This window comes from Neolamprologus multifasciatus, chromosome 13 (genome assembly GCF_963576455.1).
Source record: "Neolamprologus multifasciatus chromosome 13, fNeoMul1.2, whole genome shotgun sequence".
Taxonomy (NCBI): Eukaryota; Metazoa; Chordata; class Actinopteri; order Cichliformes; family Cichlidae; genus Neolamprologus; species Neolamprologus multifasciatus.
This window is the reverse complement of record NC_140451.1, coordinates 16,046,079-16,067,469: the sequence shown is the minus strand read 5'-3', so window position 1 is coordinate 16,067,469 and position 21,391 is coordinate 16,046,079. Positions and strand designations below refer to the sequence as shown.

The window sequence follows — 21,391 nt, the reverse complement described above, 5'->3', positions numbered from 1 at the left end:
GAAAGTTACCTTGAAACAAGAACACATCTGTATAATTATTTTTTACTTTGACAAATTTGCACATATTCAAAAATTTAAAAAGTTACTCAACTAACTAAATAGACAATTAACAGCCAAGGTAATGTTGATGTTTACATTTGCAAACTATGACCACCATTTGCACCAGACATCACTATGATCAACTTAATTATTTCCAATAATCATATATTATCAAATAATCAAACCTAATAAACAGCTACTGCTTACCTGAGTGGATTTGGAGATGGCTTCATCCAAAGTAGCAGCTCTCTGCTTGACATCAGCTTTCAGTTTGGTGTAAAGTTGGTCAGTAGCTGTGTATTTCTCTCTGATGGGCTCACCCTCCACTGGGCTGAGCTCAAGTAATTGAGGACCAGTTTTATTCATCTTATCAATATGGGGCTTGTGCTCTGCAATCAGTTCCCGCATTTGCTGGAGAGGATGTGACATGATCAGTTTAGTTTTTAATCATTTGACTAAATGTTTTGTGTTGAGCATCAGCGCACATTGGCCGCTTACCCTGAGGTCCTCTTGTTGCTGCCTGAGCGTGTCGTACTCAATGGCAGGCGGGGGTAACTGGCTGAAGGTGTTTAAAGTTTCCTGAAGCCATGGCCCCAGTTCCTCATAGGTCTCCCAGAACTGAGTGGCAAGAGACTGGGCTCGCTCAAGCTGCAGACAACGCTCTGAATTCAGCTGGCTGACGACACCATACTTCTCGAGGAGAGTCTGTGTCTTGGCCTGTTTGAAGCCCAAGAAGAATCCTTTTGAAATTTCTGTCCATTTTCTTACTGAAAAATGTCTGAAATTTGAAATATATTTTCTTACCATTAAGATTTCTTTTTCCTCTGGGTTTTTGCTGGTCATGATGGCCTTTCCTGTTTTCACAATCTCATCTACAGCATCTTTGTGTCTCATGATGTCCATGGAGAAAATCTGTAAAACCAGTAGAATGAGTTTGGCTGTATGTCAACAAAAGAAACCACTGTGTTTACTCTAATTTGTTTAAATGGAGATCTGTACGCACACACACACACACACGGCTAACCTTCTGTGCTTGGAGCTGAGCTGTGGTTTGGTCTTGCTCCAGCCTGATCTCACCCATCGATAGCAGTTTCCCCTCAGTGTCAGTCAGCCAGGAGAGTTCATTGTCTGCGGCCTGTTCAAACTGGAAACAAGAAAAAACAAGAGGTACATTTAAAAAAGAGAGAGAGACAGTCGAATGAGAATAAAAGGCAGTGCGTTAAGTTATGTGGTTTACCTGTTGTGACTTGAGTATGTCAGCATTGATCTGGTCGACCTTCTGGGTCAAAGTGTCATAGGCAGCTCGGTACCTCTCATTATCCTCAGACACAAGTTTGTCCAAACTCTCACGAGTGTGCCAGGGGATCAAATCCAAGAGTGAACTGCTCAACTCATTCAGCTGGTCCAACACTGGTTTTTGGTCTTTGATCTCTTTCAACATGGCCTGGACAGAAAGTACCAGTTCATAAGTAATAAATACATTGCTGAATTGTATGAATACAATTACAATGTTTTGCACAAAGTTGTAGAAATCCTTACCTTCTGCTTGCTTTGTGAATGAATCAGCTGCTCGCCGACTGGATCCTGATGAGCAAAGCTGTTAATCTCAGCCTCTGCTTTCTCTAGCCATGAGCTCAGATCCGTGTGAGTATGCTGCAGCTTAGAAGACAGACTCAAAACCTGCTCCAGTGTCTTTAAAACACTGGCACTCATAGAGTTTATCTCAGCATATTTTGTTTTTATTCCATCCAGTTTTCCTTGGATAACGATCACCTCATCACCTATAGACATAAAGTAAATAATAATGTTCACTGTCATATGCTTCTTTTGTTCTAAAACAGAGATACCTTATGCTAAACACTTCCTGCTAGCTGAACTCTGGGCCAAAATTCATGAGGTTAACAGAAAAGAATAAGCCTGCGTCCTACACAATGTTGTCATTTACAATCTGCATATTAAATTTATAGCTACATACATCTAGCTGAAGGTTAGCTAAGCTGATCACAAAGGCTGCAAACACAGAATTTGTTTTTTTGTTTTTTTTTAAATTGTATTTGTCCTGTACTATGCAAATCAGAGAACAGGGGTTTTATCCATAACCTTAAGTTCACCTGCCCCTGTCCAAAAGTAACAAAGTGTGCTTATTTGCACAACCAGGGCTCTCTTTTTGCTACAAAATATATACTCATATGGAAATATATATTAAATAGATGGTGGCTAGCAGCTACTGTGTTTTAAGCATTTCTGTTATGCTAAGCTAAGCTAACCGGCTGTTGGCAATAAACAAATATAAATCCCATTGGACAGACAGGTGTTATCTCACCATCATCGAAAAATTAGAAATTTATTTCTCTAAAGAAGTTCATAGATGTGAAAACAATGTAATTCATGCAAAAAGTCGATGCTTAATAAAAAGGGCAGTAAACCTGAGTAGTACAGAGACAGAACTGTTTGCTACACTGATAAATGAAGACATGCCTGTTGTTTGCTTCAGTAGCTCTACCCCATTGGAGATGGCTTGGTCAACATTCTTCTTCCTTAAGCCAATATCACTTTGCAGTGCCTGAAAAGAAAAAAATGAGACTTCAGAGAGTCACTGAGAGTAACAAGAAATGCTCCTATGGTGACACACAAAAGAGCAAAATAAACTGAAACATGATTGATGCAACTTAAATGAAAGGGCTACAAAATGTGTGGCCTGAGGAGGAGTGTATACCCGTTGGTCTGCCAGCTGCTTTTCAAGAACCTCTAGTCTGTAGTCTTCCACCGAAACTTCACTCAGCCTTGTGTGTATCTCGTTGAGCCAGTTCATGAGAGCCACTTCATCCTCTCCAAACAGCTGGGCATTTGCCAAAGCTTGCTGAAGCATTTCAGCTTTCCTCCTGCATCGCTCCTGGAGCTCTATGTAACTGGCCTGAGTGGTGTCCAGTTTAGACTGAACAAACTCCTTATCGTCCACTGAGCTCACAGTTTTGAGCATTTGGCCAAGATTGACAGCCTGAAACAGGTCTTTACTGTGATTCATAATCTCCTCCTCTAATGCCTGGCGGCAGGGGATGGGAAATGGACCAAGAAAACATGACAAACAAAAAACAAACACGTGATAAAAAATATTCAACTGAAATTCAGAAAGATGAATGGGAAATAATGAGAAGCGCAAACTTACAAGTAACAAGCAAAATTAATAAAACTGAAGTGAACTTAACTGATAGTTTAAAAAAGCATGAAAACAAATGGAAATGATGAAAAATGATGGATATTACCTTGTGCTGAGATATCTGATCTTCCAGCTTAGAAGTCTCAGTGCCTATTGGCTCAGAGTTGGCGAGGTGTTTCTCCGTGGCTGACAACCACTCGCTCAGCGGCTCCAGAGTCTCATGGAACTGCTGAGTCACCACTAAGATGCTTTCTAGTTGTTTGTGCCTGGAGATTGAAATCATACCAAGCAACATATTTACTCCTACTGGTCATTAGAAAGAATGCACCTTCGCTTTTAAATATTGAGGATCCACCCATCTTTTATATGCAGTCTATGGTTTTATGTTGCAGTGTTTATACTAACCTGTTTTCAGCCTTCTTGAGAAGCGTGTCCCACCTCTGTCCCAGGCATTCAATCTCTTTTGCCACTTTCTCCTTATCCACAGACTCTGCCAGTTCAGCAACCTTCCCTCCCTCCTTTTTTATAAGCTCCACTGTCGGCTTTCGGTCGTCCAGCAGTCTCTGTAAGAGCTGTCAAAGGCAAACAAAGAAAGAGAGTCATTAGGTGCCTTTTCATTGCTTTATTTTGAAAAAAAAAAAAAAAAACAGTAAATTTACCCAACAAAAAAGAAGTGATCTTTAAACACAAAGCTTTGTGTACCACACTTTATTTAATGCCAATTAAATAAAATTAATGGCGGGGCCAATGTTAAGCAAACATGAAGTATTGAAGTGCTAACATTAAAACAGACTTCAATGTGTTTTCTCTTTGTGTGAATCTGTGATTGCACCACTTGCTTATGTCTGTGAAGGTTCTCAGTCATCCAGGTCATCGTAGTCAAAGGAGCTTGCAAAGAAAAGCGTCTGGACTTCTTTAAGTTACTTGAATGGTGGAGAGTCCCAGGGACTCTCCACCATTTGACCTTAGAACTGAAGAAGCTTCTCGGATGAGAGGTGAAACGTCTTCAAGTAACTTAAAGAAGTCCAGACGCTTTTCTTTGCAAGCTCCTTTGACCACTTGCTTACCTTCTGCTCTTGTATCTGTGCCTTCACCACTTTGAACTCAGCAGACGGAGGTTTTTGATTGGCCACGAGCTCCTCCGTGTCAGTCAACCAGCTGAGTAGGGACTCCAGAGCATCCTGGAACTGGCCACAGTGCAAGAGGGCTTCGTGCAGCTGGGCTGAACGCTCAGCAATCTGCAGACCAAATGGTAAATATAGATGTCACCTGTTTTAAGGGCCAAGGTCAAGTCTTTATATTTTCACAACGGAAAAAAAACACAAACACGTGTAACCTTTTTGTTGAGGGTATTCCAGTTAGAGTTGACACCTTCCAGGTCGTCCTCGAGTTTCTTAGTGCTAGTGCCTTTAGCAGCATTCTGGATCAGACCCTGCCCGAGGGAATTGATGTCTTGAAGCTGGTTCTGCAGTGGATCAATGTTCTCTTTCTGAAAAGCCTAAATAGACATGGAACAAATCATAATGAATATTTTAGAATTGCTCAAAATATAGTGTCATTAATCTTCAGGACATTATTTCCTGCAGCCTTGAAAAATCACATTCCTACAAATCCAATTAAACTTGCATTATGTGTATGGAAAGAACAGATATTTCCATGAATTCATTCAACAAATCTGGAATTTGAGAAGGTGAATTACAATAACGTCCTGTTTTAAAAGTTAGTTCAAAAACAGCTAAAAAAAGACACACATAAAAATTCATAAATTCAGTGCATAATCCCAGGAAGTTATTTCATTATTCATGTCCAGAGACTACAATCGCCACATCAACACTTTAGGTTAACTTTTAAAACTCCAGCTAACACATTCAACTGTTTAACCAGTTAAGGAGTCATCAGCTTGGTTAATGGTTAAATCCCAGCTGTACACAATCACGCAGACAGACTTCCAGTCTGGCTGCTGAGAAAAACCTCATTCACCCATCGTGTAATAAGATATGTAAGACAAACACCAATCCATCATCCATGAAAAACGAATCTAAAGAGATGCATAATAGTGAAAAGTTCAGAAATGGAGGGAGAAACTATTTTTGGCCACCTGTGGGGTCAATAAGCCCATAGGGTCCATTTCGGGGCACGCAGCAATGGCATTCAGTAAAGCCTCGATCTCTTGCTCCCCTGCATGCTGGAATGTCTGTATACTTTTAGGCAGACAGGCTTCCAGTGACTGCAGAAACTCCTCCAGCTCCTCCATGCTGTATTTGGATGCCCCTTGTTGCACAGTACCGGGTTGTGTTTGCTGGCAGCTCTCCGTGGGTAGAGTTACAGAGTTTCCGTAAGTCTCAGGCTGTGTCACTACCACACTAACCAACTCACAGTCATCCTGAGATGACACATCCTCTAACAGTTCAGCAGTGGATAGCTCATCATAGTCTGTTAAAGTCCTGGAACGCCATCCAGAGGTGTCATTTTGAGCTCTGGAGGCTGACCCTGAAGATGACCTCCCTGTGGAAGATTTATAATCTCCATTGCTTAGGTTATCCCTTTCATTAACCTTGATCCCACAGGATTCTGTCCCCTGAACCAAGCTGCTACTGTGGTAAAGAGATCGGTTGTCCCTCACAGGCGAGAAAGGAAAGTCCTCCTGCCCTGAGCTGAGCGATCGCCCTGTTTTCAGGTCCCCTGACACATGCATTGCCTCGGAAGATGAGAAGCTTCTTGTACCGGGGCCTGTTCTTATGTGGGATCTACGACCATGTCGCTCCCTCTCCACAGTTGGGCTGTACAAACCCGAGTCCTCTTCAGATGTCAGTGAGCTGGTCCTACTCTGTCCTCTCTTGCCATTGATCAGGCCAGGCCTCTCCGCACTACCAGAGCTCACTGTTCCACTGCGGCTTGCGTATTCGCCCAAATTAGTGGGGGCAAAAGTCCGCCATGACCGCCGATGATGACCGCCATGGTCCTTTTTCTCTCCTCCCTGCAGACGTGACTTCGACATTACTGTGTCGTTCACCCTAATAATGTCCCCATTCAGCTTAAGTCCATCAAAGATGGCACGCTCATCTAGCGTGACAGGTTTTCTGGTTTGGATCTCAAATGAGCTAGAAGGAGTGAGAGCTCCATTTCCACACAGGCTGCTGAGGTCTAACGTGCGATGGGTGTAAGGGAGGTTGCCTGTGAAGTGACGGGAAGAAAGACTACCTTTAGAGCCCGAGTCTATTTGCTCATTGAGCCGGACGGTGTCATAAATGGATCTCTGGGGCACATAGCAGTCATCAATGTTCATATCCTCCTCCTCCCCCTTCCCAACACAGGAAGGGTTTTGTCTGAGGCAATCTGGTCTGCTCAGAGGCTTGCCCATACTAAAACAATTGTCACAGCTTACAACAACAAAAAAATATAAAGGAGGTATTGAAATCCTTTGAGGTATAAATTTAGTGTATGCTGAGTAGTTTAAAAAGAAGCCAACATGTGGCCAACTTACACGAGAAGAAACCGTGTGCAAAATAACACTGTTTGTCTTCTCTTAAATGAGAAGCTAACAACTGAATATAAAACATTTCAACTATTTTTTAAATAAAAAATAATAATAATTATTAAGATGATCAAACTTCAAAACAAAAGGCCTTGGATAGGCAAAAATATTCAAACAATATCTCCCAAAAATGCTCGGACTGTAAAACAACTTTATATTCCATAAAAGGAATGAAAGTTCAGTCTTTCAATAAAGTCACCTATTCCAAAAATATATTCCTCTGGGCTCTTCTCCAAGTATTGCCAAATACTATTCCTCTGGTAGAAAGTGCTTCCTTCTTCCTGAAATCCTTACAACATCCACGTAAACTTCAGGAAAATCCTCAGTGCAAAGTGAAAATATCCAGAAACAAATCCAGCAGGCTCCACTACAAACTGCAGGCAGTTCTGAGGAGAGCTAGTACTCCTGGATAAACAAAAAAGCCTGCCCTTCCTCTCCCATCGCTCCCCTCACACTGACAGACACTCTGCTGGCAGAGGGTTTCATGCCCCGCCCCCGCTCATTATTCAGACAACATCTGCCACAACTCCTTTTGTGCTCTGAGCCGCTCCGGCCCATGTTGATTGGTGGGCATGTGACCCTTTCCCCCCCCCCCCCCCCCCCCCCCCCCCCCTGTTTAATTCCCCCTTATGTCCGCACGGCCCAAATGACTTCACTTCTAACCCATGTTTGCATCATGACACATACTCTCACTTTTCCCTTTTTTCCCTTCAGTGACTGAGGAAATGAGAAGGGGAAGCAGTACGCACCAGCTCTCACTGTGATGACATCACACTACGCTGAAACACACACGCATTTTTTTTTCATCTTTTCTCGCTTTGCCCTCTGCTTTCTTCTCGTGGACGGTTGCTGTGGACCCCACAGATATTCTTAATTACAGTGGAATGCTGAGGGAGGCACAGGTCCCAGGTAATTTAACACCGACGGCTCTGCCAAGTGCATGACGCGACTTTTTAATGTCCACTGACCGGGGGTAGGAGAAGAATGCAGGATAGAGAGGAGATAATGAAAAGAGTTTATTTCTGTTTCTTGCATTGTCAGCACCGCAGCGGCTCAGCGTGAATTTCAACAACCCAAACCACGGTTTCCAGTTCTGCACGCTTGAGCAGAGACCGAAAGAGGAAGACGTTAGGGATAAAAAAGCAAAATTTTAAAGCGAGCGTGTGTGAAGCTGGGACAAGTCTGAAAATTTGAATATATGAATACCAATTATTTTTCCTTTTCAGCTGCTACAGGTCTCTTTGTCAGTCTTTGTAAGTTACATGTAACTTTACAACCTGGCAAACTTTTCATAATTGTTACATTTTATTTAAGTTCTAAAGACCAAAAGTAGAGGGCACTAAAGGTTGAAGAGGTTGTTTGTTTGTTTTTTAAATTGAGTAAAGCTCTTTTATTATCACCAAAGATGAGCAAACATTAGTTAGAGTGGATGTAGTGTGCATTCGAGGGCGTGTGTGCACTTCTTAGAAGGATTACCAAATCTCAGTCTTTGCTTTCGTCTCTATCGAGTTATTACTTTTAATAAAATTAGAAGGACCTGAAACCTATACAGGTTAACTTATCACAAAACAGATGTCATGATAATTTACTATAGCTTAAGATGACACACTGGCCAAAATCAAGTAATTTTACTATCATTAAAGACAAATATTTAAAGTTAAAGTCTTGCCATTTGTGCTTTAAAAGTCTTGTCATGACCACCTCAGTTTTTCTCTGAGCAAGATGACACTCTCATATTTAGATATGAAGTCAGCTGATCACCTGGAGAACAAGAGGCCTGAAACAACATTTCACTCAAACTCACTGCTTTCACACTACATGGGTCTTTTTTAAAAATCCTATTGCATCTAAACTTTATGTCTGCTCTCTCCAACACTAGAAACCTTTAATGAGTAAAAACTCAACATAACAACTCCATTACACCATTCGGCTGGCCCACAGGGGTTTCATGTTTCACATTAATAATAATTTCTCATGACTTTGTGAATAATGAATAATGTGGCTCCAGTGACACTTTTTACAACTATCATCACCTTCAATGAGCTGGAGTAGCTACAGTGTGATTCAGAAAGTAGACATTTGTCTTGGCTTGCAAGAGACACTGATGTAATGTCTCAACAGTGAGAAAAAGTTGCCACCCCAGCCCCCCACCCGTACAGTTGAGTCACTAAAACATGACCTTGGGTGCACATAAAGACACACGGGGGCTTCCAAGCTCCTACACAACTCACAGGAAAACAACAGCAAACACATGAAGTCGAAGACGTCTCATTCGAAACTTGACCTAAAATGGTAACAGCACATGAAAGAAAGGAATCCAAGCGCTGTCTTTCTCTGTTTATTTCTTGCTCACTAGCTGCCAATAAAGTCCACTTAACCAACAGCAAAAAATAGCCTGATTCACTGGATATAAAAAAGAAGATGACACAATTATCCAGACTGCTGCTAAATAAAGAAACAACTTCAGGTCCAACACTGATTTGCTGTCCTGGACTGTCCCCCCCTGATATTGTTACAAATGAGTGTAAAGAGGATTTTCCGCTGACAGCTGAGGCCGTGTATGCCCTCTAAACGCAGAGTGGCAATAAGACAAAGACTTGGGGGGTGAATCACCGTGACAATGCTGCTTAGCAACAACTTGAATCAATCACTTTGTTAATAGCTACCCCGCAAGCTCTTTAAACCAAACTCCACACTAGAAGCAGGCACCTCCGACCTTGCTACCCCAATGATATTTTAATACAAGCATCCCTTGTGGGGGTTGGATGCTCCCCTGTTCGAGTGCAGCACCCATTAATTGAGAAAAAACAATCCCTTGACCTACATACCAGACAGATCTGTGTGGTTTGCCTATACACAGCTGTTTACATTGTTTTGGGGGGTTTTGGTAAATACTAATACTATAAATAAAGAAGGCCTTCATCATTGCACCTCTACAGCAAATATAGGTTAATCTGCTTTTGAATCCACAGGAATTTAGGAGCTTTCAGAATATTTTGCATCCGTCTGTGAACCTTAGTACTGGCTAACCCATGTTTGATCCCTAAGTGATAGCAGCAAAGGCACCCATAATTTTGTTAACAATGAGAGTTAGATTAACTTTAAAACAAACCATTATGTCTGTAAAACTGCCAATATGCTTAAAGGCCCTATAATAACACAGCCAATACGCTGAAGTCCATCAATTTTACAAACTGAATCCAAAAATTACAGGCAAAAGTTGAAATCAAGAATTTATAGCCTTTGGGATTAAAGTGTTCATTGGCATAGGCTGTAATTACATAGCAGCTAGTTTAAATAATCAAGCTATTGATTGATTTAAAAATGCTTCACCAATTTTAATGGACACTTAACTGTGCACAAATACTATATTATTCAGAGGATTTTAAAAATGACAGTCATCATAAAATCAAGCAACACCCTGCTGGCAGCCACCTGGCTATGACGGCCCTTCCCTTTTGCCCCATCACTGCATATGGAGCTCTAGCTCTTTTGTTGACACCAGATGCCCCAAATGAACCAGGAGTCCCCAGAGGATTGTGTGCTCAGTGTGCTGGTATAATTTTCTCCTGTGCGAGGTTCTGTGGGTAGACAGCATGTATTTGTAGGTTTTAAAAGTTGTTGTTTTTTTTAAACTAACGAAATCCAGATTTAGGCTTAAAATTAAAGCAGGATTCCAATTAAATCTATATAGATCACAACTACAGTTCCCTCAAAGTGCTCTATACTGTAAGGTAAAGACCTAAGAATAACTAAGAAAACCACAATGAGACGATCCTCTGTGAGCAAGCACAGTGGAAACAAAAAACTCCCCTTTACAGGAAAAACCCTCCAGCAAAAAAATAGATCATTCTTAACTAATGAAAATTTTTACTTTAATGCTTAAAATTTCATTTTAGCAGGAATATCAGATATATTATATATATTGTTATAGATATTGTGGAATTTATTATATTATATTCAGTGTTGCTAGAAATTAGTTTGAAAATATTAAGCCTTAATTTTATTTTGGAGGACTTGCATCCGAAACAAAATCGTTAGAGTAGAAACTGACAAAAACACAGCACACATGATAAGATATCAAATGTCTACTGCTTTTCCAAAAGTAAAAAGTGAATGAAAGGCACAAAAATTGAGATCTTTTTATGACCATAGGAAATTACTGACTTTTGAAATAAGCTAGATGTATGAGGAGGTATAATGTTCCTTACAACAATGATCATCAGCTTTACCACTGTAGCAACACTGATTCCCAGAAATCACAAACCAAAAAGGTGCAGATATACTGTGGTTTAATGTGTTAAAAATGCCATATTATCAGGCAAAAAACTGAAAATAAAGCCTCAGATCAGGACAAACATACCTTAAAAGCCTCCAGCTGCTGGTTGATCACTTCTGTCTCCATGCTGACCGGCTCCTGGGACGCCTCCTTGTCCACAGCTCTGCAGAGTTTATCTTCCATTTGATTGAGTTTACCATACAGCTCCTCTAGCTTTGTGAGAGTACTCTGCACCTGGACCTCTCTTCCTTTGGCTCTGTCTAACAGTTTGCCACACTGCTTACTCAGAGCATCCAGATCTCTCTTCAGGCCCAGAAGGTCAGGTGAGGGTTCAGACTCTAACATCTTCTTACAGCTGTCTCCAGCATTGGCTGTGTTAGCCATGAGCTCTCGCAGCTTAGCCACAAAACTCTGAATGCTGTCCTGCTGTTCTTTAAGAGTGTCCAAATTGAGATCCACTGGGGACATGCTGTCTAGCTCATCATCCAGCTCTGTGAACTGTGCAAACATCTCGCGAATGTTGTTTTGGAACTGTCCGATACCCTGCAGTTTACCCTCCAATGCTTGACATGTCTCCTCCAGTTTCTTATTAAGGTTGCCGTAGTCCTTTTCTATGCTGTCCGCCTGTAGTAAGAGGTCTGTCACTCCTTCAGCATCTGGGACATCCACCACAAGGTCCTTGGCCAAGGCCTTCATGTGCTCTACTTGATTCTGCACAGCCTCTAAACTCTTGTGTTGGGCTTTCATGTTGGTTAGGCTCTTGTTGCTGTGTGCCTGAACTCCCTGTGTTTCATAGGCATCCACTTGCTTCTTAGCTCCCTCAAGCTGAGTCTTTGCCTCTTTGCACGCATCATTAAATTCCTTTACTGTGTGCGAGATCTTCTCTAAAGATTCCCTTTTGCTCTGCAGACTTTCCACTATATTGTCTACTCTTTTGCCAGTGCTAGCCTTCTCTTCTTTTATAGCGTCAGTGTCTGTGTTGGCCACCTCAAGAAGGCTATCTGCAGCTGCGTTGAGCTGCTCCACCAACCCTCTGTGCTTATCAACATCCTTCTGGAGAACTTTCAACTGAGAAATGGAAGTCTCCACAGCAGCAGGATCAACGGTGAGCTTGACTCGGCCCTCGCTAGCCTCACACTCCTGAATCCAAGAGTTAAGCTTCTCCGCATGCTCCTGATACTTCAGTGATCTCATCAGAGCAGTTTGGAGTTTGTCAGCCTGCTCTGCGGAGCTCTTCTTCACTTCTTCCCAGTTGGATGAGAGGGTAGTAAGCTGACCTTGTAGTGCTAACTTCTCTGCACCATCAATGTTGTGCAGAAGCATCTCTCCCTCTCCAATGATTGTATTAAAAGCTTTCTCATGTTCACCGAGAGCCTTCTGGAGTTTACTGTGCTCCTCCACAGTTTGTTGCAGAACCTCCACTTTGGCAGAGATGGGTTTGGGCTTCGATTGGTCCTGGAGCTTCTCACCCAGCCATGACTGTAAATCTTTGGAAGTCTGATGAAACTGCTGAGAACTGGCAAAGGTGGAGTTTAACTGTTCAATTCTTTTTGCTGGAACAGAGAAATATGGAAAACATATTCAGTAAGTTGATCAACACCAGCGATAAAATGAGTTTTATACAACATAACCAAACAGTTTTTAATTTTCAGGACACTAACCTGCTTTCTCTTCCAACTGCTTAAAAGGCTTGCAAACACTCTCCAGCTGCCTTGCGAGGTCTGCTTTGAGGTAGTCCTCAGTCACCATCGCTGTGAGCTCTTCATTGGTGGCCTCAGCCTCCTTCAGCTTCTTCTTCTCCTCTCGCAGCTGAGCCGAGATGTTCTGGGCATCCTCCAACTGCTTCTTCACAGCATCAGGTCGCGTGCTGAGGCCCTGATGGTTTGTGAGCTGACTCTCCAGCTGAGTGGCAGTGTTACTGAGGCTCCTCAGTAACTCCTGAAACTTCCCGGTTTTCACCACTGCCTGATCAATAAGGCTGTCTCGCTGGTCCAGCTGTCCTGTGAGGCCTGCCCACTTCTGAGTGACTGCAGCAAGCTGCTCGTTCACCAGCTTCCCACTCGAAGGGTCCTGATCGCCTGATGAGCTTAGGATGGCGGAGGCAGCTTCCTCGAGTTGTTCATATTGAGGTTTGCGGCTCTTAAACTCATTCTGGAGGATCTGGGGGATAGAGAAAGAATATCAGATGACGACGAGCACACCTTAAGAAATCCTCAGGAAATACTTAGTGAAAATGAGTCAAAGGCGCCATTCTAACCTGGACTTGTTGCTTCTGCATTTTAAGCATGTTCGGGTCTATGGAGAGGGGTCCGAGGACACTCATCATCAGCTCCTTCTCTGAAAGCCACTGACCAAGCTGCTGCTCCGTTGTTTGGAAGATGTCCAGATTCTTGTTGGACTGCTCCAGGTGCTGCTTCCTCTCCTCAACAGAACCACTGATGTCTGCCCAGGCAGCATCTGAAAAGAAGGACAGAACAATCACACCAATGTCCATTAGTCAGCACAACAGCACCTTTATGCCCTCTGTCCCACTGTTCTCCTAGCAAGCCTCCCACCTATTCACAACCTGGCACAACACATGTGTTAATTTAACCAGTGTACCGGGGGAAGGGACTGAGGTAGGCTCACATTTTGATAAATGAATTTATGAAATGCAGCATTAGAAGTCAACATAGACACATAGACATAAACAACACGAGGCCATTTGAAGCCAACACCATGGACCACACCTATTTCTGCCAGCATCTGCTTCCATTTTGCTGCCTCGGGTGAGTTTGGATGAGTCTTAATCAAGTCGAGAAGCTTCTCTCTGAGCTTGTGAAGCGCCTCTTGTTTTTGCTTCATGTTGTCTTCAAATGCCTGAAAGAGCAAAACAAATCATAAATACCTAATGATTTCTTTTAAGATTGTCCAATGGCTATCGTATTCACAGTGAGAACCACATGCAGTTTTGTTATATAATTAAATGTAACACTCCACGTGGAGAGCAGCAACACTTTTTGCACCTTCTGCTGTTCAAGCTGTGTTTTCACCGAGTCTTTCTCTGTGGCTGCACTGTTCCAGGACTGTGCGGTCTTTTTCATGTCCTTCAGCCACAGCATCATGTCATCTGTCTCCTTCTGGGCCTCTTTCACCTTCTGCAACAAACTACTCAGCTGTGCTGAGCGATTCTTCAGCGTTTCTCCGAGGTCCGTGTACCCCACATTGATGGAAGACATGTTCTGCTGAATAACCATCAGCTCTGAGGATATGAAAAATAATCTCACTGTTATAATTTTATTTTATCCAGACATTTATAGTCAGCATGAGATATTAATAATGGTAATACATTAGCAACATGCTATATGGTATAGGACAGTTTATTCACTATATGAGGACATTTCTTATTGTCTTTTTTCTTTAACTAATAGTTGTAATCTGAAGATACTTAGAGGTTATTTACGCAGCATGGACCACATACACTCTGATGACAAAGCAGCACCCACATACACACTTCATTACCTTTGTTGGTTAGGTAGGTATGGCTTGCTGGACCATCACCATTAGTAAGAGCTGATGCAAAGACATGAAACAAAGCTTATGTTAGGAACAAGCAGATGGACCAGAACTCATGGCACCAGATCCTTCAATGATCTTTAACAGTTAGTAATTAAACAACACTCAGAAGACAACCCAAACACTACCCATTTGATTCAGTTTTATGACTCATATACACGAGTCTATGTGTGCTGATGTTTACCCGACTTGTTGGGAGTCTTTGTCTTGGCAGGTGATGTGAGGAAAGTAATCAAGTTGCACAGCGTCGATCCTTTAGTGTTCAGGTCTTGGACAGCGGGGCCTTTGGAGGTCCATTCATCTAGTAATCCCTGATAAAACATTCATTATATGTCATTTAGAAGATAGATAGATAGATGGATAGATGGACAGACAGACAGACAGACAGATCTTTTTATCTTTTCTGTGAAGAAAACAGTCTCTCTGCTGGACAGCGCACTGTTTCACTCTTAGATATGTCCTGTATAGACACCAACTATTTAGCTGTCATTAGCAGGCAGAGTAAGCACATTTGGGTAGTTTGGAGTTTAAGGAGACTCGGACTATAATCTACTAAAACGTAGTGACTACCTATTGCAAAACCCATGAATTCCAAACTGCTCTGTCAGTGTGTAAACAGCAGAGACTTCTGTTCCAGCACCTTAACTGCAGTAAGATAAAACACATATAAAAAATAACACTCTCTCTAAAATATACTTTGTATTTATCTCATGACTCACGGTGACTATCTGCAGGTCACTCTCCAGAGATTTCTTACTGCTGCTTGGCTGATCTGCAGGTACTTTGTCATTAGCCTCCTCCAGCCACTTAGTGAGAGCGCTAGCTGCAGATCTGAATTCTCCCAGCTGGTCCTGACAAGATGACAGTTCCTCTTCCCTGCAAGCAGGCGTGAGGAATCAGTCAGAGTTTGCATGCATTTGAATATTACAAACAATGCACAAATGTTAAAGTTAATAAAAAGAACACAAAATTAAGAGTTAAAATAGCAAAACTCTGTTCTTCCAGACTTACTTTTCTTTGATGGTGTCTTTAAAGGTGCTGAAAACATTTGAGAGATTGTCCAGCTTGCTCTGAATTTGGGCTTTGTTTCCATCAGGGCTTATTTCAGACAGCTCCTTGGACAAAGTCTGCAGCTTCTCCAAATCACCAGCATATTCAGCCATCTCAGCTTTGGTGTTCTGCAGAAAAATATCATCTGTCAGCTAATCTGTGCACGATGAAATTAGATTAGTGAGAAAATAGTCAAAATGTTTAAATGCACCTGCATTAGCTGAGACAGTTCATTGAAAGTTTTCCCCGGGCCGTCTGTTTCGTGCAGGTCCTGTGAGCGCTTCAAAACAAACTGCTGGACTTTTTCGGCTACATTCTCAAACTGCTCTACCTTTTCTTTCAGCTTCTCCAGAGTAGCAATTTTTTGCCTGTGCTGATCACACGCATCAGAGAAGCGCTGGGAGAGAGAGTCCATCTTAGACTGCAGAAGCGCGGCAGCAGAGGGATCAGCCGTCTCCACAAACTTCTTCACCTTGGCTTTCATGGCTGAGATGCTGCTCTGGCGACTTGCTATGTCCTGCTCTAAAGCCTTAAACAAAAAAAAGATTGAAAACAGTAAAGTTTTATTAGATTATTAAAAAAAATATGAAGCTGGTACGAAATTTTAGTATTATTAGAGCGCTGAAATGTTGACCAAAAAAACCACATACTGCTTCTTTGCTCAGGATGCCTCCAAGAGATGCAGAGTCCAAGGTTATTTGCCCTTTTTCTTTCACACTGGCCTCAACTCCCTCCATCCATCCCATCATCTCATCCAAGCCATCCTGAACACTCATAGAGCGAGTCAGGGTGATCTGCAGCTTCTCATTTCGATCGCTTACAGACTTGGAAAGGTTGTCGTAACGCTCCACTATGTCATCTAAAACGCACGAAAACAAATCAGGTTCTGCTTAAAACAGGATCATGTCTCGCTGTCTGGAACACACCATAAGGTAAACATTTCAAACTAAGGTAGAAACATATTTGGCTTTTATGAGTTTGTTTAGGCTATAATGTTGGCAAAGGACATTCATTAGCTTTTTGGTTGAGGTAACAGCATTTTAAGTACATGCCAAGAAACCAATAACTGGGGGAAAATGAACACAAATGATCCAAAAGCCATGAATCACACTGATAACATTTTTCTGTTGTAGTAAAGTAATGGTGAACTCTTTGTGGTATGTTGACACCAACCTAGCTTGATAAATCATGGCTTTCTTTTTTACATTAACACAGTGCTCGATTAGTATTTCACAGGGCAGTTGAAAATATGTAAAATCTTCCAAAACTACTTCCAAATTATTTAACTGTCTGCTGCCTTTCAAGTTACTTATTTAAAAGGTCTAAATCTGAACAGCAGGGATTTGGGTGTCCCTTCAGCCCGGAGTAGCTTTTCCAGACCATGGATTAGGCCCATACTAAAAGAACAAGTAGTGCAGACTTTCATTAAAAAAGTTTATAGTCTAGGACAGTAGGCTTAATGTCTGTCTGGGAAATTGAGCCATTAGGTATACAGATCATGCTGTGCAGCTGACTTTTATTTTTCTCACCTACTGTCTCCTGGATCTCATCTGGATTGCTCAGCAGGTCACCTTCAGATGTTATTAAAGACTCAGCTGTTTTACGTAAAGAATCAATAGCAGTCTGGTGCCCCATCATCTGACCTTGTAAAACCTGGAGATTAATAAATAGTGACAAGAAAGGTAAAAAAAAACAATCCTCATAAATACATGCTCTGTTTCTACAAAATCTACGATTTTTATATAGCGTACTTGATGATAATAGCCTCAGAGCGATCATGCCTGGGTTTAATATTGGTTAGTTGAATCCACCTATGTGACTTCACTATTACTCTTAGAGAAGTGCTTAGAATTTCTGCAGTGATTTCAAGTCCAAGCCCAGAATACTGTGTTTCTTGGTTGGCTCGCAGGCAGCTCTTATCTGTGCATATTTATCCTGTAAGTCACTACCTCGCTACAGAGAAATGTTGAAACTAGCTGCAGCCAAAGCCTTGACAGAGACAGCTCTGTCAGCCCAGTTCGTTATCTTCTCGTAGGAGTATGCGCACTACAAATGACCAGAGTTAAACTATTCACATGTAGGTTTGAGTTTAAACGCAAAGCTAAAAATAACTTTGTTGCACTTAAGTCAGTGGAAACACTGTATATGGCGAGGCAAGGTCTATTGCCCTTATAACCCCTATAACTGTCACGTCTAAACAAGGCTGTTCCTTCTGTCTGTGCTTGGATTGCGCCTAACCTTTAGAGTTGACGCCGAGTTGATGAAAGCTATAATGAGGATAAATAACACAAAAAGTAACATAAAAAAATGTCTAAAAGTATCTTTTCACATGAATTCTCTTTGGCCTCGATAACAAGGGATAACAATGAGATTAAAGAAAAAAATACCACAGGGTTGAAACAAATCTCGGCTTTTCAACACAACATTCTTGACTTGACTTTAAGCTCTTAGGCTTAATTAGTTCAGCTTTTTGTTGCGGTTCTTGCCTTGGTGTCCTCCAGTTGTTTCTGTAGCGTTTGAGGGTCAGCTGCTATGGCCTCTGATTGCTGCTTTCTCGCCTCCTCCTCTGAGCTGTTGAGCCACTTCAAAAGATCGGTGCTTGAGTCGTCATACTTTTTGTACTTGTCAACCACGTCTTTGAGGTTGTTGCCAAGCAGATTGCACTGTGACAAAAGAAAAATAGATTCACTTTGGTTGTTTAAATAAAAGAATAATAGCAAAAATAACTGACCATAAGATCTCGATCTCGAAAAGCCATTTTCACAGTAAAGTTAACTAAAAGAGGTGCTGCAGTTTTACTTATATTTTAAAATAATATTTTCAAATCTAATTTCAATCAATGTTTTCTGTTTTTTATTCCACTGTAATTCCAACTAGGACAGCTCTAAACTTTCTGTGCAGCAAATCAGCTTCATGTTAAACTACATCAACCTTATATACATTTAAATAAAAATTAATTTGCCATTTAAAACTTTTTTTAGGTGTTTATTTTTTATTAGGACAGATGCTGCCACACAGTGGGAAAAATAAGCCATTACGCCCATTCTGATCGGCTGCATACTAAATACCTGTGAGTGTAGTGTTTTATATCGACTGGCTGCTGAATCTAGTTTATCCTTGACAGCAGAACAGGTCCCTGAAGTATCCACATGCAGCAGCGGATTCTTAGCTGCCGGGTCAGCTGATCCAAATGCCTTAGCCACGTCCAGCACTTTCTGTCCCGAAATAGTGATGAAGCGAAGGTCCCCTTTGTGGGAAATCACATCCTCCGAGAAGCTTTTCTGTCGCTGAAGGTTATCGCTGAGGATATTAAGAGAGCTTGCAGGTGCTCCCAGTTCCAAAATCTCTTCTTCAGCCTGGTTTAACCAGTTTTCAAACTCCTCACAGTCATCCTGGAACTTCTTCAGCTCCTCCTGGACACACTGCACCTGCTTCATCTGCTGCTCAGCCTGAGTCAGGGACATCTCATAGCGCTCCTTTAGCTCCTGGATGTTCTTCTGCAAAGCCTCCTTCTCCTGTGGAGACAGCACGTTGGCTTGCTTGTCAAGCATAGCCTGAGCTGACTGGGTGGCCATGATCAGATCCTGCTGCTGGGACAGAATTTCCTGGTGATGGGCCTGTGGTCACAATTATAGCAAAACATGTTATTAGTATGCCATAAGATATTTTAGACATTTTTGAGACCTTAAGTGTAGTCTTATCTATTTTTTAATGTTTTGAAAACACTCAGAGGCATTTCTTGTCTCCACCATCTCTTTAATACACATTATATTTCAGTTATTAAGACAGCTTCATGTTTTCAGTCTAGTGATCTTAATATTGTGAGCTGTTAGGAAAAATGGTATGAATCACTACTGAAAATAAATAAATAAAATCCAACAAACTAACTATACCTTGAGCCTTTGGTACTGCTTATCAAGATTCGGGGATTTATTGTCCTTGCTACTGGTCTCTCTGCCAAAATCCTTTTCAGTGGCCTGCAAAGCGTTTCCGTTGGCATTATCATCGTCTGTTATCAGTCCCTTAGCTGAAGGTTCCTCTGGCAGGTTTCCATTTTCTTGACTTACATGGTCTGTTTGATCCAGGCTGCTCTTGTTTTTATTTCCTACATTGGAAATCCAGTCCAGAAGACCTTCAATTTTGCTCTTACTCTCTTCAAGCTGTTCGACAGCTGCTGCCTGTGCCGACAGACCACACATTAACAATGCTGATTTCACTCTAACATACAATTCAAATTCTCAGGAAACAGAGTTTTTACAGAAAGCACACATGGAAGGAAGCCAAACCTTTTCGCTCTCCTGCTGTATGGCTGTCGTGACAGCTTTCTCCAGATCTTTTCTGGAGTCCTCGGCTCGCTGGTTGATGACCTTGGCTTTGCTTTTAGCCTCTTCCAGCTTGCTTTCAATAGCGGCGATTTGATCTGGTGTCATCTTGCTTCGGTTTTCCACGAGAAATTTATTAGTACTGCTGATCACGTCATTTAAGGCACTGGCGTTTGTCAACACGTCTTTTTGGAGAGCCTTGTGAGGAAACAGAACGTTTTTTTAACTGATGAATGAAGCATAATATATTTTTTTGTAGGGCAAACCAAGTGAAGTTATAACAAACCTGATGCTCCTGCTGGTACTGCTGCAGGTCTGTAATATTCTCAGCATTTTCAGCCTGTTGCTTATGGCCAATCATGCGGTTCTCAGTCAGCGTGAGATTATCACACATGTCCGCCAACTTGTCTGTAAACTCCTTCTGTTTCTCCAATAAAGACTGACATTAGAAAAAAAAAAAGTTAAGGTCAAACTTTATATCTTTAAATCTCGTGTTGCGCAAATCTATTCTCACTAAAACATTCATGTAGACACAAACATCAAAGGTGTAAAACAGTTTTCACATAATGAAAATGAAAGGAAGGAAAGGAAGGGAGCAAGAATTCGAGCACGCAGAGGTAACGTGCAAAGTTTGCTTCAGAATAAACTCTCCTAAATCAAACCAGTGTAAATATCGAGTTTGCTGTAAACATGCTGTTTGCCAATTTGTTGCCATGGTGCTAAAAAGCACAGGAGGACATCATATTGTGTGTTAGTCTGTTTGTTTTTCAGGACATTTTCCAACAAAGATAGCACATTTTGTCCACTGTTAATGGTTCGCCGGAGTCTCAAAGCCTGTAGAATGAAAACAAGCACAGAAGTTAGTCTCCAGCAGGGATCGAGCACTCAAGCATGCAATGCTGTTATTCGTCTGAGCATTTACAGCCTCAAACTCTGGAAAAGAAACAACAAACTCAGACCAGAATACACTGAAACATGCAGAATGTCTAAAATTAAAAAAAAAAAAAAAACACTCAGATTTACAGCTTAAATTCAAGTAAAACAACTGAAAATGTCAATCTAAACTGCAACAAAAACAGAGCTACACTTTTTCTTTCCAGAAAAAAATCTCAGTGAAATGATATATTTATAGCATATACAAAGGCAGACCTCTGCCAGGTTTTCTCTCTCTCTGGCGTCAAGCAGGACATCTAAGGCACTCTTCTGTGTTACAAGCCTTTCTATCTGGTCTCTGAATGCTCGCTGAGTGGTGCTGAGGAACTTGAGGAGGTAGCTACTCTTAGCCGGACTCAGGAACTGAGTGTGTTCTGAAATAAAGCACTGGATATCAAACGTAACATCCTCTAACTTGAGCCTGGCTTCTTTTTGCAGATGGTCCTCCATGTCCTGGGAAAATAAAACATGGAAGGATGTTGAGGGTTTTTCTCCTCTTGTTTACTCAAGCTGTGCAATGC

At 41.7% G+C, this 21,391-nt stretch overlaps 1 protein-coding gene across 1 annotated transcript in view; it reads right to left on the bottom strand.

The window, feature by feature from the left end:
- The window catches only part of dst (dystonin), a 104,812-nt gene that overhangs the window by 19,244 nt on the left and 64,177 nt on the right, over positions 1–21,391 (bottom strand). Inside the window, 30 exon segments of the mRNA XM_085182055.1 lie at positions 247–450; positions 538–756; positions 844–951; positions 1,064–1,183; positions 1,277–1,483; positions 1,579–1,820; positions 2,518–2,602; positions 2,756–3,082; positions 3,303–3,462; positions 3,602–3,768; positions 4,264–4,434; positions 4,533–4,694; positions 11,095–12,563; positions 12,672–13,170; positions 13,268–13,467; positions 13,740–13,869; positions 14,016–14,251; positions 14,512–14,562; positions 14,750–14,876; positions 15,285–15,441; positions 15,577–15,743; positions 15,827–16,144; positions 16,266–16,474; positions 17,145–17,268; positions 18,102–18,278; positions 18,684–19,232; positions 19,509–19,793; positions 19,902–20,135; positions 20,224–20,376; positions 21,087–21,323. Of these exon segments, the coding sequence (XP_085038181.1) occupies positions 247–450; positions 538–756; positions 844–951; positions 1,064–1,183; positions 1,277–1,483; positions 1,579–1,820; positions 2,518–2,602; positions 2,756–3,082; positions 3,303–3,462; positions 3,602–3,768; positions 4,264–4,434; positions 4,533–4,694; positions 11,095–12,563; positions 12,672–13,170; positions 13,268–13,467; positions 13,740–13,869; positions 14,016–14,251; positions 14,512–14,562; positions 14,750–14,876; positions 15,285–15,441; positions 15,577–15,743; positions 15,827–16,144; positions 16,266–16,474; positions 17,145–17,268; positions 18,102–18,278; positions 18,684–19,232; positions 19,509–19,793; positions 19,902–20,135; positions 20,224–20,376; positions 21,087–21,323 (7,494 nt within the window).